Source organism: Perca fluviatilis, chromosome 21 (genome assembly GCF_010015445.1).
Source record: "Perca fluviatilis chromosome 21, GENO_Pfluv_1.0, whole genome shotgun sequence".
Lineage (NCBI taxonomy): Eukaryota > Metazoa > Chordata > Actinopteri > Perciformes > Percidae > Perca > Perca fluviatilis.
Window position 1 is genome coordinate 16,017,187 of NC_053132.1, and position 14,275 is coordinate 16,031,461.

General features: G+C 40.3%; 1 protein-coding gene and 1 long non-coding RNA gene across 3 annotated transcripts in view; one reads left to right on the top strand and one right to left on the bottom strand.

Moving 5' to 3' along the window:
* LOC120551380 overlaps positions 1-14,275 on the bottom strand; it is a 56,698-nt gene that overhangs the window by 23,777 nt on the left and 18,646 nt on the right. The window lies entirely within an intron of this gene.
* ngfrb (nerve growth factor receptor b) overlaps positions 1-14,275 on the top strand; it is a 29,164-nt gene that overhangs the window by 11,639 nt on the left and 3,250 nt on the right. The window contains exons 4-5 of the mRNA XM_039788795.1: positions 11,148-11,385; positions 12,108-12,268. Of these exons, the coding sequence (XP_039644729.1) occupies positions 11,148-11,385; positions 12,108-12,268 (399 nt within the window). The remainder of the gene's footprint in view (positions 1-11,147; positions 11,386-12,107; positions 12,269-14,275) is intronic.

The following is a 14,275-nucleotide window of genomic DNA, read 5'->3' on the forward strand; positions in this document are numbered from 1 at the left end:
GTTGGAAGCATTCTTTAGAAATGTTGGCCCATATTGATAGGATAGCATCTTGCCGTTGATGGAGATTTGTGGGATGCACATCCAGGGCACGAAGTTCCCGTTCCACCACATCCCAAAGATGTTCTATTGGGTTGAGATCTGGTGACTGTGGGGGCCATTTTAGTACAGTGAACTCATTGTCATGTTCAAGAAACCAATTTGAAATGATTGGAGCTTTGTGACATGGTGCATTATCCTGCTGGACGTAGTCATCAGAGGATGGGTACATGGTGGTCATAAAGGGATGGACATGGTCAGAAACAATGCTCAGGTAGGCTGTGGCATTTAAACGATGCCCAACTGGTACTAAGGGGCCTAAAGTGTGCCAAGAAAACATTCCCCACACCATTACACCACCACCAGCCTGCCCAGTAGTAACAGATCCATGTTCTCATTCTGTTTACGCCAAATTCTGACTCTACCATCTGAATGTCTCAACAGAAATCGAGACTCATCAGACCAGGCAACATTTTTACAGTGGATTCACAAATTCTTTGCTGCATTCCTCGGTTGTATCGAGTGGTTATTTTTAGTCAAAGTTGATCTTCTATCAGCTGGGATCAGTCGGCCCATTCTCCTCTGACCTCTAGCATCAACAAGGCATTTTTTGCCCAGAGGACTGGATGTTTTTCCTTTTTCAGACCATTCTTTGTAAACCCTAGAAATGGTTAAGTGTGAAAATCCCAGTCACTGAGCAGATTGTGAAATACTCAAACCAGCCCGTCTGGCACCAACAACCATGTCACGCTCAAAGTTGCTTAGATCACCTTTCGTTCCCATTCTGACATTCAGTTCGGAGTTCAGGAGATTGTCTAGACCTGGACAACACCCCTAAATGCATTGGAGCAGCTGCCATGTGATTGGTTGATTAGATAATTGCATTACTTGCACGTAGTGATGTAGTGTAACATGTAGTGTAAGTAAATGGGACATACAAGATTAATAAATCACAAAGTGTCTGACCAGCTTTACAATAACCAGGAAAATGACCACAAACAGAAAAGGCTATTTGATAAGCAAAAATAAAAGTGTATTGATGTTTTCCTACCGAGTGCCCTGCTGCTGTAAAAAACATCTTCCATTGAGGATGGCGCTTTAATGCAGCTTGATTCAACTTGTGGTTTTAAAAGAGAAGTGTGGTTGTAATGAAGGATGCAGAGATGATTCATCCAAGATCAAGATATAAAAGGAGCCAGAACTCCAATACTAAAACATAGCTAACGCAGTATACTTCATGATGAATGTGAATTTGCTGTGATTCCAGGCACACAGCTCACTGTGTATGGGCTTCATCATCATATGTTATTCTTCACTTTAACCCAATCATGTGCTCTTTATTTCTAATGTAATCTTTTTACCGAAGCACAAGCATAATCAGCACTTACAAATCTGTAGTGCTGCCAGACATCCTTATCCATTAGTGTTGTGGAGGAGGGCAACACAGGCCTAAAGGCTAAACGCAGTCGGAAAGGTGGAGGGAGAGAGAGGAGAAGGCCACTGCCTGTGAAAAGACAAGTCGTAACTTGAGACATTAGAGACATAGTTTAACTGAAGGTGGAGGGAACTAGAACATCACATTGACTATACTGTAGGTGAATTTTGGAGAGAAAGCTGGATTTATAGCAGTTATTGTTTGGATTATATTTGAGGTTAGGCCTGTGGTGAATCTTCCCCTTTATGTGGATACAAGCTCAGCTGCTATGTGGGGTGAAAATCCAATTTCCTCCCACACTTCCAAAGGGATTAGTGGTTTGTTTTGAATCTTACAAGGAAAAAAAACTCACTCACTTCATCTCTCTGATGGTAAAACATGCCTCTACCGACCACACTTTGTTGCGGTAGACCCACGGAGTTGATGGGTCTGAAGGCAAGATGCTTATCTAAAGAAGTGTGATATGACTTCTACTATTCTGCAGGCCGCCGAGCAAGGTCAGAGGTTAAAGGTCATGGGAGGCTTGTATGCTGACAGGGGTCTTTGTGGGAAGATCAGGCAGTATGAGTTTCCTCTGGGGATGTGCACTGAACAGCATGGCATGATCCCCACAATCCTTTTAGGGGTCACAACAACACTAAGACAAGTGAAGTTGATTAGTGCTCTGTTAAATGACCCCTGAAGTAACATCTGTGTTATAATCAGCTAAGACAAACCAATACTGTACGGGTCAAGCTTGTCTACTAGAAATGATATATGCAAATAATTTGCAACTGCAAATATGTTTAAGAAAATGCAGTGCCGTCCAGATTACATTTTCTATTAACATAATGAGGAAAGTTTAAAGAACAAGAAAAGATCATGGTCTTAGTTTTAATACACAATAAAGTTGGCCGTGCATGAGGCAGGACGTGTTTATCAACTTTTAACTTATACCACAATCTTTCACTAACCTTAAGCAAAGTACTTTTGTTGACTTAACTTAAGCACATGCAGGACTCAGGATGCGAACACCGGTGTCCTGTGTCACAGTCCTGAACTTTACACTTTTTGTAACTGTAACACTTCTTTCACTCAAAAAATTTTTTTTCTGCTATTATGTTTGTTACCATAACATAATTGGAAAAACAAGTTCATACTTTATAAATGCAATTCCTAGGAGACAGGAATGAAAAGATGGAGTGGTTTTTGCTTTGCACCGGACTGGGTATTAACCCTGTGAAAACCAAGCCGTTTCTGAGGGTTTTTTTCTGAGATTTTCTATCTATCTGCAAGTCTTGCATCTCAAATTAACAACAACAAATACATGTTTTTTGTGCTGTTTAACACCGTTATAATGGTATAAAACATAAAAAAGGAAAAATATAAGTTACATTTATTTGATAATTTATTTTTTAAAGCTTTAGTGCGTAACTTTTTTTATAGTAATGAACGTCCGGTACATTAAAGCCATTGCCAAATGAATTGATTCAAAGTTAATTAAGACCATCATCTCTCTGTACTTCTCAGTCATCCGGCGACTTTCACACGCAGAAACTCGAGTGAAGATAATTACCTCTTTTGAAGAGTCCATCATGTTTTTTTTTTAATCCTCAGTGTCCTCCTTGGCTACTAGCAACTGCGTGGAGGAGGAGTGTGGGTGGTGTGCGATTATGGAAAGCTTGTATCATGTGGATGCAACAACAGTGGTGTTGTCAATACTTAGAATTCCTCATAGGGGCGACAGAAACTACACACTATAGCTTTAAAAATAGAAAAACATCAGATAGTACATTTCCCTAAGGGTACACATGTACTATATACAATACAGGACAAAATAATTTTGGCTAAACATCATTCACAAAGAATTATTAACATTTTTAGAATCTTAACACCAGTGGTTGAATGTAACTCAGTACATTTACTCAAGTACTGTACAAATGTTGAGGAACTTGTACTTTACTTTAGTCTTTTCTTTTCATGCCACTTTTTACTTCTACTCCGCTACATTTCAGAGAGAGATATATACTTTTATCACCACTACATTCATAGTTTCGCATTGAGTACTTTTACTAATAAGTACTTTAAGTACATTTTCCTGATGATGCGTACATACTTTTACTTAAGTAACGTTTTCAATGCAGGACTTTTACTCGTAATAGAGCATTTTAACAGTGTGGTATTAGTACTGTTACTTAAGTAAAGGATCTGAATACTTCTTCTACCTCTGTTTAACACTAAGCTGTGCTGTGGTTTGGTGCTGTTGTTTGCAGTCCCAGTCATGGATTGGATGAATTTTCATCACATGGCTAGTATGCATCACAGTAAACAAACATGTCTACCTTCTTGTTTTTATCTACAACCGAGACAAGAATCCGATGAACAATTTGTTTTTTTCAGCTTCTTTCCAGGATAAATGGTTTTTAATTGGCGATCCCTTAAACAAAACATGCTTTTTAAAACCCGCTGGCGGGATTTGAGGTTTTAATATGGCTAATAATAGGATTGGATACAGGGTAATTACTGTCAAGCCCAGAGAGAGATTATTTGCAAATGCCCTATTAATAGGAATGGCCAGCCAATGTTGACACACATGTGACAAAGCCCTTTCACAACATGGTTAAAGAAAGTTGAATGAGCAATGCTTGAGTTTGACAGAGTAGTCACTGCCTGCTCTTATCAGTCTTAGGTTTTGGCTACGAGCCTCAAGGCTAGTGGGAGACAGAGGTTTTCACTCTTCGACCCTTTTCCTCTTTGAGATTGTAGGCTACCCATGATTGTGCATATGTGGGATGACCTATCACCCACAGCCTGAGTTTCTGGTCCTGTGGCTGCAGGGGCAACAAGTTGAGGTTTGCAGCACACATGCAATTATTTTATTCATGCACATACACGCACTGAAAGGAAGTTTAAAGGATCACTCAAATGTGAGTCACAAAACACACGAAGATCCATATGGATACAGACGTGCACCGATACTCCCGCTTCTATGCACAGATTTACATCAATAAGATGACTTATTGAACATTACAGATCTGAGACAGCATATGGAAGGTCGAGTGGGTGCGGTTAAGAGGAAGAAAAAGGGGGGAGGGGAGGGTGATTGGTCCAAGTGCATTTGGTTATTGAATTGATAGGTTAGTAGGAGGAGGGAGCGGTTTCCTTCCTGAGTTTGGTTGACCTTAACGATCAAAGGTTGCCCTCCAGAAATCAGAAAGCGTGATCTGCTTCACAGCACTCAGGGCCAGACCTGTTCAACTAAATCAAGACATAGAGACAGAGGAAGGGAGAACATGGAGGGATTGTAGGAGAAAATAAGGGAAAGGGTTTGAGATTTAATTAAGCTAATGTTAGCTCTATAAATTGTTGGAAATGCCATCGTTGGCAGACTTTTTAAATGTTTTAAAATTCATTTTAAAATGGGAATCTTGTAAAATGGGTCTTAAATATGCACTTGATGGCTACATACTATATGATATCCTGCTAAATGACTGAGGCTGAAGCTGCATGTCCCAGGCAAAAAGTCAGTATCCTCCACATTAATAATATACTGTATGTAGAAGACGTGGGAATGAAGAAACAGCTTTGCTCTTGTATTGCAGTGTAGAGCTACTTAGTCTAATATAAATATGATATAGTAAAATGTAATGTTATTTTGTTCCAACATAACCCTGTTTCGCTGTTTAACTCACATATTGGACAAGCAGAAAGAGGCTAGAATTATGCTATATTGTTCGCAGCATTATGTTTCAGGTTTCACATTACAAGAGAAAAGGCTTTTAGGATGAGGATGAAAATAACTGTGATTGCTAGAGTGTAAACTTCCCTTAATCTAATAAAGAGCAGGACAGAGTCCCTAACGTTAGCCTAAACTTTGATATGGTAGCGTCCAGGACAAGCTTGCAATATGTCATCATGTTTTTACGTCACCTGTAACTCCAAATTATGAAACGCTCCTTGTCTACTGCAGGGTTATTACTGTAGGTAGCAAGCTGGGTTTACTAGAGATGCTAATGATTACAGCATATGTTAGAGCAGACAAACACACAGTTTAATGAGTTTCCTAAACTTTTTCTCCAGCAATTTTAGTTTTTGCAAAGGCTGAAAAACAAAGACACCACCCTCCAAACTATCCAAATATCTAGTGTTGCTTTTTCTTGAGCCCCATGCACACCACTTCAACGTGGATATTTCCATGACAGTTGCTGGACTATGATTGGACAATCACTGTGCGTGGGAGGGGCTTAGTTAATGATCAATTCCAGCAAGCATCTGACAGACAGATAAAGAGAGAAAGACAAATGGGAAAAATGATAAAGGGCAAAATGCCATCGACATTTCTAATTTCCTGCATCCAAAGCATTACCACATCAATAGCTGTGAAAAGTCGACCAAGCCCAGTCTGACTAAACAATTCACAGTCTTTGTGTTACACAGTCACTCATTGTATGGCTATAGCTTTGTCTCCACACATCTACTGACTTATATCTCCACTGACTTGGGCTCCATGACCACAGCTGACCTTCTCTCTTTAACCCTTTTGCTCGCTGTTTCACACAGTACAAGCATTGTAACAATGAAATACGTTTTAAAGTCGACTGTGTCTCTTTCCGCGCCGTCATACAAGAATCGACCCCTTGTGGCGATGACTCAGTCTCCTGAAGTCGCCTGCTATCCCCCAGGAATTTGCCCCTCGACATTCCAGGGGAACATTTTGGAAACGATTTGGAATGAGTGGGCTGTTCTGGTCCAAGGGTGACCACAACACTTGCGCTTTCGCTCGTGCCGTTCATTCTTCGCCGAAAGTTCTGTTTGGGGAGTCAAGGTTTTGTCCTCATGAAGATTTATAGGATGTAATGGGGGGGGATTGTGTCTCTGCCAAGACTTTCTCTCAGTGATAATCATCTTTCTATCTGCCATAGCGGTCTAGAGCTGAATTACTGCAGTGTGGTGTAAAGAAGGAATTTTATGGAATTTTGTGTTGTTGGCTCATTTGATCCATTATTTCTGTCATAGTGAAAGCTGGTTTTGTATTTTTCTACAATTTATGCGTTTCAAAATTCTTCACCAAAATTCCAGAGATTAGGATTGTGTTATTCCACAAATGTGAAAAATGGCTGGCATACAGTTTATAAGTGCAAATATACACATCATATACTGTAGAGATGCCCTTTTCTACATTTTCTGCTTATTCATGATAATACTATGAATACTTGGGTTACATTAGCTAGCTGGCTGTAATATTTAGCCTATATTATTTTTTGGTTTGTATTTTTATTTGCACTTATAAGTCTTAAAATAAAGAAACAAGAAGCAAAAGTAGGTTACAGTGGTTTGCGGCAAACAGTCAAATTTGTGCACAACAGTAGCACGTTTCAGAATAAAGAACAAAGTTTGGTACCACCTTCTAATACAGCACCTATTATAAAGAGTGTATACATTGTAACTAGTGGCTTAATTAATGGTTAAATCATTTAGTAATGCTTTATAGATCAGTTATAAGTCATTAATATAACAACTTTGAGATTGCCAGATGTGAAAGATCTCTTTGACTTTATAATCACTTCAATTCTGAAAAAGGGCTGTAGAGGATCTGGATCAAAATCCATTTATTAATGACCTATCAAGCATTTATGAAAGATTACCAATCATTCACAACTCATAATCGAGCAGTCAACTGGATTGTAACGAAATAGAAAGTGGAATAGAGAGCTGCAGAAAAGAAAGAGAAAGAGAAGAAAGCTTGAAAGAGCAGAGAGAACAGATGCGGAGAATGTGGCCTGGTCGATAAAAGTGATGGAGTTACTCCTCTGCACTCTCGGGTTTTCTCTGGTTGACCTCTACAAGTGCTGATCACATTCTGCCGCAGAAAACACACACACACACACACACACACACACACACACACACACACACACACACACACACACACACACACACACACACACACACACACACACACACACACACACACACACACACACACACACACACACACACACACACACACACACACACACACAAGAGCATGTGGGCAGATAAATGAGATGGGTCATGTAAGATAGGAAAAGGAGAACGAGAAAGAGGGAAGAGATGGTGGATCTAAGAAAAGCACAACATTCTTCAAAAATATTCTTAATTTATCCCTTCACTTATTCTTGTTGTAACAACATGAATATTTAAAAAATGTCCATCATTGGTGAAGGCGTTTCAGGTTTGGCTGGGCAGGTCTGCGGCTGTGCTCAGGTGTAATGACATATAAAAAAACAAACTTGCTGGTGTCGGAAGCCCCTCCTTTTCCTTTCCGTTTGACTCCAAAGCAAGCTTTTAAAGTATATGGTGTCGAAACAGCAGCAACACCTGTTTGCCAGAGGTTGGAATGACGAGTTTAACACAGGCGTGGCTGCTTTAGAGCACCCCACACATACACACAAACACTCACTTTGAACACAAATTTCACACACACACTCCCCCTGTATGCATATACACTCTGATGAGAACACCAAGTTCTTTCTATATAATTACTCAGGTAATGCTGGCAAGTACACATGTGCCCGGATTTCCAGTCGCACATTAATCATTAACAGACAAAGCCAGGAGGAAAATTCCAGTAATTTCATTAACAACCAAATAATGCTTAACAATAAATACAATAAACGGTTTGTTGATAAGAGTTACAGTTGACTGAACCTGTTATTTTGACAGCTCCACATCTTCCAGCTTTTATGATCTTAATGACAAGCTACGGAAACATCGTAACACAGAGCATCCAAGTTTGCACTCCTATCATTTTAAAATGGAAACACCATATATGAAAGCACTGTGAGGTCTAAGTGTGGATCTTATTTGGGTGTTGGGATCAGGGATAGACTATCATAGAAGACCATTTCAGGACATTAACATATTATTGTCTAAATATAGCATGCACCTTCATGACAAATTGCTAAATCAGTATGATGTCTGTATACTCTCCATGCATATTCTCACCTGGTAATGCAAGCAGTAGTTTTATGTGATGAGCTGCATACTGTATCTCCTTTTTTCTTGAATTTCATATATTTCTGTGCAGTAATTTCTAAATTTTTTTAATACATACATTTATTTTAGATTTTTTCAATAATCACTTCATTTCTAATGCGTGGATGGAGGTGATTTTGTATAAGAAGCTCGTGACTTAAGGGTACAGCATTAGGAAGTTTTTGCTGAGCTGATCATTAAAATGTCTGAACAATGGTAACTCTCTGACTGAAAGCAGCAGTCCAGTAACCACTGGGCTCTCTGCATAGTGGAAATAGAGGCCATACAATGTGATAGGTTGACTGAGTGGTTCAGTAAAGGCACTTAGAGCCCTGTTTTAACTGTTAATCATAGAGAGAGGGAGAGCAAAGTAATGCATAGAGTCAAGGGCATAAGGATGGATGACATAAATGGTTAATGAACAAAAATGAATAAAAGATATAACCAGGAAGGTTAGACAACAATGATGTTGTGTTTCCCATCAACGGAGGTGCTCACAAGGATGTGAAAAACATGCAATAAAAGAAAAAAGCGACATTGAAATGACCCTAAGTTTGATTGACAGAAGAGGAAACGCCTGATAAGAACGAGCAAAAATGTAGCCAGCGGTAAAATGGATAGAGAGAGAATTGAAGGATGAAGAGGGGACATTTGCGCTGGACAAAGAAGATTTCTGTCAATGAATGGTGTCTGGTTTCGAGTATGTGTGTGTATGTGTGTGTGTGTGTGTGTGTGTGTGTGTGTGTGTGTGTGTGTGTGTGTGTGTGTGTGTCTGTGTTTGTAGGGGATATTGAACAGGACGGGAAGAAATGTGATATGCTGCAGTGCATAATCAGAAGCCTGTTTGTATTGTATTGTAATGTATTTTGTATTTCTTAGGCGTGATTTATGGTTCTGCGGAGCTTTGCAGAGCTTTCGCCGTGGCCTACGTAAGTGGCCTGATGTTTATACTTGTGCGTTGGTGTGTGCGTCGAGCCGGCATTTGTGTGTGTGGGGAGTGTGTGGTATAGAGAGGGAGAAGTGAGAGTGACAGCGATTAGCTTCGGAGCGAGTACCGACTCTAGAGTCATAGTGAGAGAAACAAAGTGTCTCCCCTGTGCTTTCTGACCACGGTGGGAAATCTGTAGCAGGAAAAGTTAACCCTCTCCTTGATTTCATGTATCATATCGGTATCGGCTCCGATACTGCCTTAAACAATGGTATCGGTATCGGGAAGTACTGGAGTTTATGCACCGATCCGATACCACGTAATAAAGCCCTAAAGAAAATCTACTTAAAAGTAGTTTATTTTGTTCTTTTTCCATTATAACTGACTGTCAAACTGGATAATAAAGAAAGTTCTGTGGCATTCATTGTATGTTTTTGTTCATGTTTAACAAAGATTTTAACCTGAGCCAGACTGACAACAAAGATAGAAATCATATCACATCCATACAGGGATAGTAGTATACAATTGTTAAAACATAATAAAATATATGACACACTGGTATCGGATCGGTACTCGGCATCGGCCGATACGCAAGTTCAGGTATCGGAATTGGTATCGGGAAGCAAAAAATGATATCGGGCCATCTCTAGTACCTACGTATGTATCCATAAGGTGGCTTTTACGCAGAAGCATAAATCACGCTTTAGGCACTTTATTCACAGATATTAGCCCTATATATCAAAACTGATGCAGCAGAACCAGAGATATCATCTTTTTTATTCCACATTCTTCTTCCTTGTCTTCTTTCCTGGCGCCTACATAACCCACAATGCAACTCAACCACCAACAGTGCATTTGGACAATGTCTTTAGGCCTTAGAGTAATACGTCACCAACATCATCATAAGACTTATTTTTAGTGAAAAAAAAATCTGTGGCTTAACAGGTTAAGGATTAATAATGATGGACATCCAGCATAATATATTAATAGCATGTTCAGTATATTGGTTTTGCCATAAACTACTTATCACATCACACCCTTAGAATACCTTCAGCTGAAAGCCCTACAGCCTCTCCGTGCACCCATCTATATGAGCTCTAATTAAAAAAATGTTCACCTCATTCAGCGGCTCTCCTGAGGTTTTTAGTGGCCTTGGAAGCCACCATGTTTATTTCCTGTTTATGATGTGAGTAACTGTAAAGAAGTCACAGGCAAGGATAGATTTCCACATCCGCGGTGAGGAGCCAACATCACTGCTTAGCGCTAATGGTTGGAGGAAAGTGGGCAGGACTGGATGGACATACTTGCTCTTACCCATGTTAATGGCTACCTGGGGAGGAGGGGAAATGACCGAGTGATGGGGGATGTAATGTGTGGGCGGTTGTGCTTGTTGTATGTGTTTGCAGCATGTGAGACATTTATGGTTACACTGGTTATGGTGGATAGAGGCAAAACAAATGATAGGAGCTTGGAGATAGATGATCTGTCTTACTGTCATATTTGTATCCATATTTAAATCTGGGATACAATTTTCCAACCATATCTTCAAGCTGGAAATATCCCAAATCTGCAGGGTATCAAAGAGTCTACAACATGTTTCTCCATCTGCTGCTACTGATGGTGGGGCAAACTTTGGCCTGGAGGAATTTATCTTTGCGCTATCTCCTTTTGTTTGAATAGCGGTCAAGTCTCTTTCAGTTTATGTTTTGGTTTTACAGCCCTCAACTTTACTTTTTTGGTTAATTCTCACAGCTCCTACAGTTTACGAAGATACAGTGTCTCCCACGCCCTTTTCGAGTAACTCCACACCCACCTACGATGACTTCCCACCAGGCGGCTTCCCACCAGAGGGCCCTACAGACACCACCACCACCACTAATGGTGATTCCAAGGAGCCGATCTACCATCTGAATGATAAACTCATCCCCATCTACTGCTCCATCCTGGCAGCTGTTGTAGTCGGCCTCGTGGCTTTCATTATCTTCAAGAGGTGAGGACAGAAACAATATGATGTAAGTTAAAGCACACAGTAAAAATAAATGATGAGCACTGCTGGATTATAATATTATAGTTCGAAGTTGCCCCTTTTTTCCCAGACAAACAAGCAAGACAAATCTCAGATTGTTTAACTTTATGTTTTTTTTTAAGAAGTATAATGTTAAAAAAAAGCTGAAATTTAAAAAGTGTCATAAAAAATGTTTGAGTAAAAAAAAAAAAAAAATGTATATATGCAACAAAACCAACAAAAAACTAAAACAAAGAAGTTTCATATTTAATGAGACCATCTGCTGATTTCCTGGATGAGAGCACACTGTTGTCCTGTGGGTCACAATATGGTCTATTTACACTCTTCATATATATTTGAAACCCATGCAGTTCAACCCAAAATCAAAAATACAATACAATCTTACCTGCAGTGCTATTTACAATCTAGATTGTTTGGGTGCAAGTTGCCAAGTGTTACGGCCAGATATTGGCCCCAGAGATGCCTGCCTTCTGTTGAATATAATAATACTAGATGGCCCTCGGCTTGTGGTGGTCAAAGCATTTTTTTCCAGAGATCATGACCCAGTTACTCAAGATAATCCACAGACCTGGCTGTAAGCAGTTTCATAAAGGAACTATTTCATTTTTACCATAGTTCCTACATGAAACAAACTGTTTCTTCAGTATTGTTGATTTACTGCTTCCTTTTTCCTTATTGTCACTCAGGTGGAACAGCTGGAAGCAGAACAAGCAAGGAGCTAACAACTGCACAGCCAACCAGAACCAGACGCCGTCACCTGAGGGAGAGAAGCTGCACAGTGACAGTGGCATTTCTGTGGATAGCCAAAGTCTGCAGGAGCAGCAGGGCCAGCCTGGGGCACATACAGGTAGCACACTGATGCCTGTACCTAAACAGAGGCCACTCCCTTAATAACAACAAAAGCAATAGCCCTCATTTATCAAACTATCAGACTTAAATTGGGCGTAAGCACCTTTCAGAACAGAAGTCAGTGTTATCTGGAGCTGAATTCCTCTGGTAATGAGATCTTCTCATCCACAAATAAATCTGATGGGTTACTGTAAATGTACACAGGACTGCACCCTGAACGGTCCCACCGCGTCAGTTGAAAGAATTTCCCCTCAGGAATTAAACGTCTCGTAGCTTCATCTGAAATACAACCTTTCAAATTTACTGTAGCAAATCCGCAAACACAGATTACAACCCTGACAGAGCTACATTGTCTTTTTTGGCAGAATGTGCTCCTGGCATGTTCCAGTCCTGCCCTGACAAACCAGTTTGAGAGAATTCAGGACTTTTAAAAGCACATGCTTGTCCAGATTATGGAGAAAAAAAACAAAGTGGTGCAAGCAGGAGAATTTAGCAGAGCTCTCTCTAGGTATGGACAGTATCTTAAAGTGCTAATAGGTGGAATGTGTGGAGGCATTTTTGGTGCTAAACTACAGTGCCTTGCGAAAGTATTCGGCCCCCTTGAACGTTTCGACCTTTTGCCACATTTCAGGCCTCAAACATAGATATAAATCTGTAATTTTTTGTGAAGAATCAACAACAAGTGGGTCCCAATTATGAAGTGGAACGAAATTCATTGGCTATTTCAAACTTTTTTAACAAATAAAAAACTGAAAAAGTGGGCGTGCAAAATTATTCAGCCCCTTTACTTTCAGTGCAGCAAACTCTCTCCAGAAGTTCAGTGAGGATCTCTGAATGATCCAATGTTGACCTAAATGACTAATGATGATAAATAGAATCCAGCTGTGTGTAATCAAGTCTCCGTATAAATGCACCTGCTCTGTGATAGTCTCAGAGGTCCGTGTAAAGCGCAGAGAGCATCATGAAGAACAAGGAACACACCAGGCAGGTCCGAGATACTGTTGTGGAGAAGTTTAAAGCCGGATTTGGATACAAAAAGATTTCGCAAGCTTTAAAAATCCCAAGGAGCACTGTGCAAGCAATAATATTGAAATGGAAGGAGTATCAGACCACTACAAATCTACGAAGACCCGGCCGTCCCTCTAAACTTTCAGCTCATACAATGAGAAGACTGATCAGAGATGCAGCCAAGAGGCCCATGATCACTCTGGATGAACTGCAGAGATCTACAGCTGAGGTGGGAGACTCTGTCCATAGGACAACAATCAGTCGTATACTGCACAAATCTGGCCTTTATGGAAGAGTGGCAAGAAGAAAGCCATTTCTTAAAGATATCCATAAAAAGTGTCGTTTAAAGTTTGCCAAAAGCCACCTGGGAGACACACCAAACATGTGGAAGAAGGTGCTGTGGTCAGATGAAACCAAAATCGAACTTTTTGGCAACAATGCATAACGTTATGTTTGGCGTAAAAGCAACACAGCTCATCACCCTGAACACACCATCCCCACTGTCAAACATGGTGGTGGCAGCATCATGGTTTGGGCCTGCTTTTCTTCAGCAGGGACAGGGAAGATGGTTAAAATTGATGGGAAGATGGATGGAGCCAAATACAGGACCATTCTGGAAGAAAACCTGATGGAGTCTGCAAAAGACCTGAGACTGGGACGGAGATTTGTCTTCCAACAAGACAATGATCCAAAACATAAAGCAAAATCTACAATGGAATGGTTCACAAATAAACATATCCAGGTGTTAGAATGGCCAAGTCAAAGTCCAGACCTGAATCCAATCGAGAATCTGTGGAAAGAACTGAAAACTGCTGTTCACAAACGCTCTCCATCCAACCTCACTGAGCTCGAGCTGTTTTGCAAGGAGGAATGGGCAAAAATGTCAGTCTCTCGATGTGCAAAACTGATAGAGACATACCCCAGCCGGACTTACAGCTGTAATCGCGAGCAAAAGGTGGCGCTACAAAGTATTAACTTAAGGGGCTGAATAATTTTG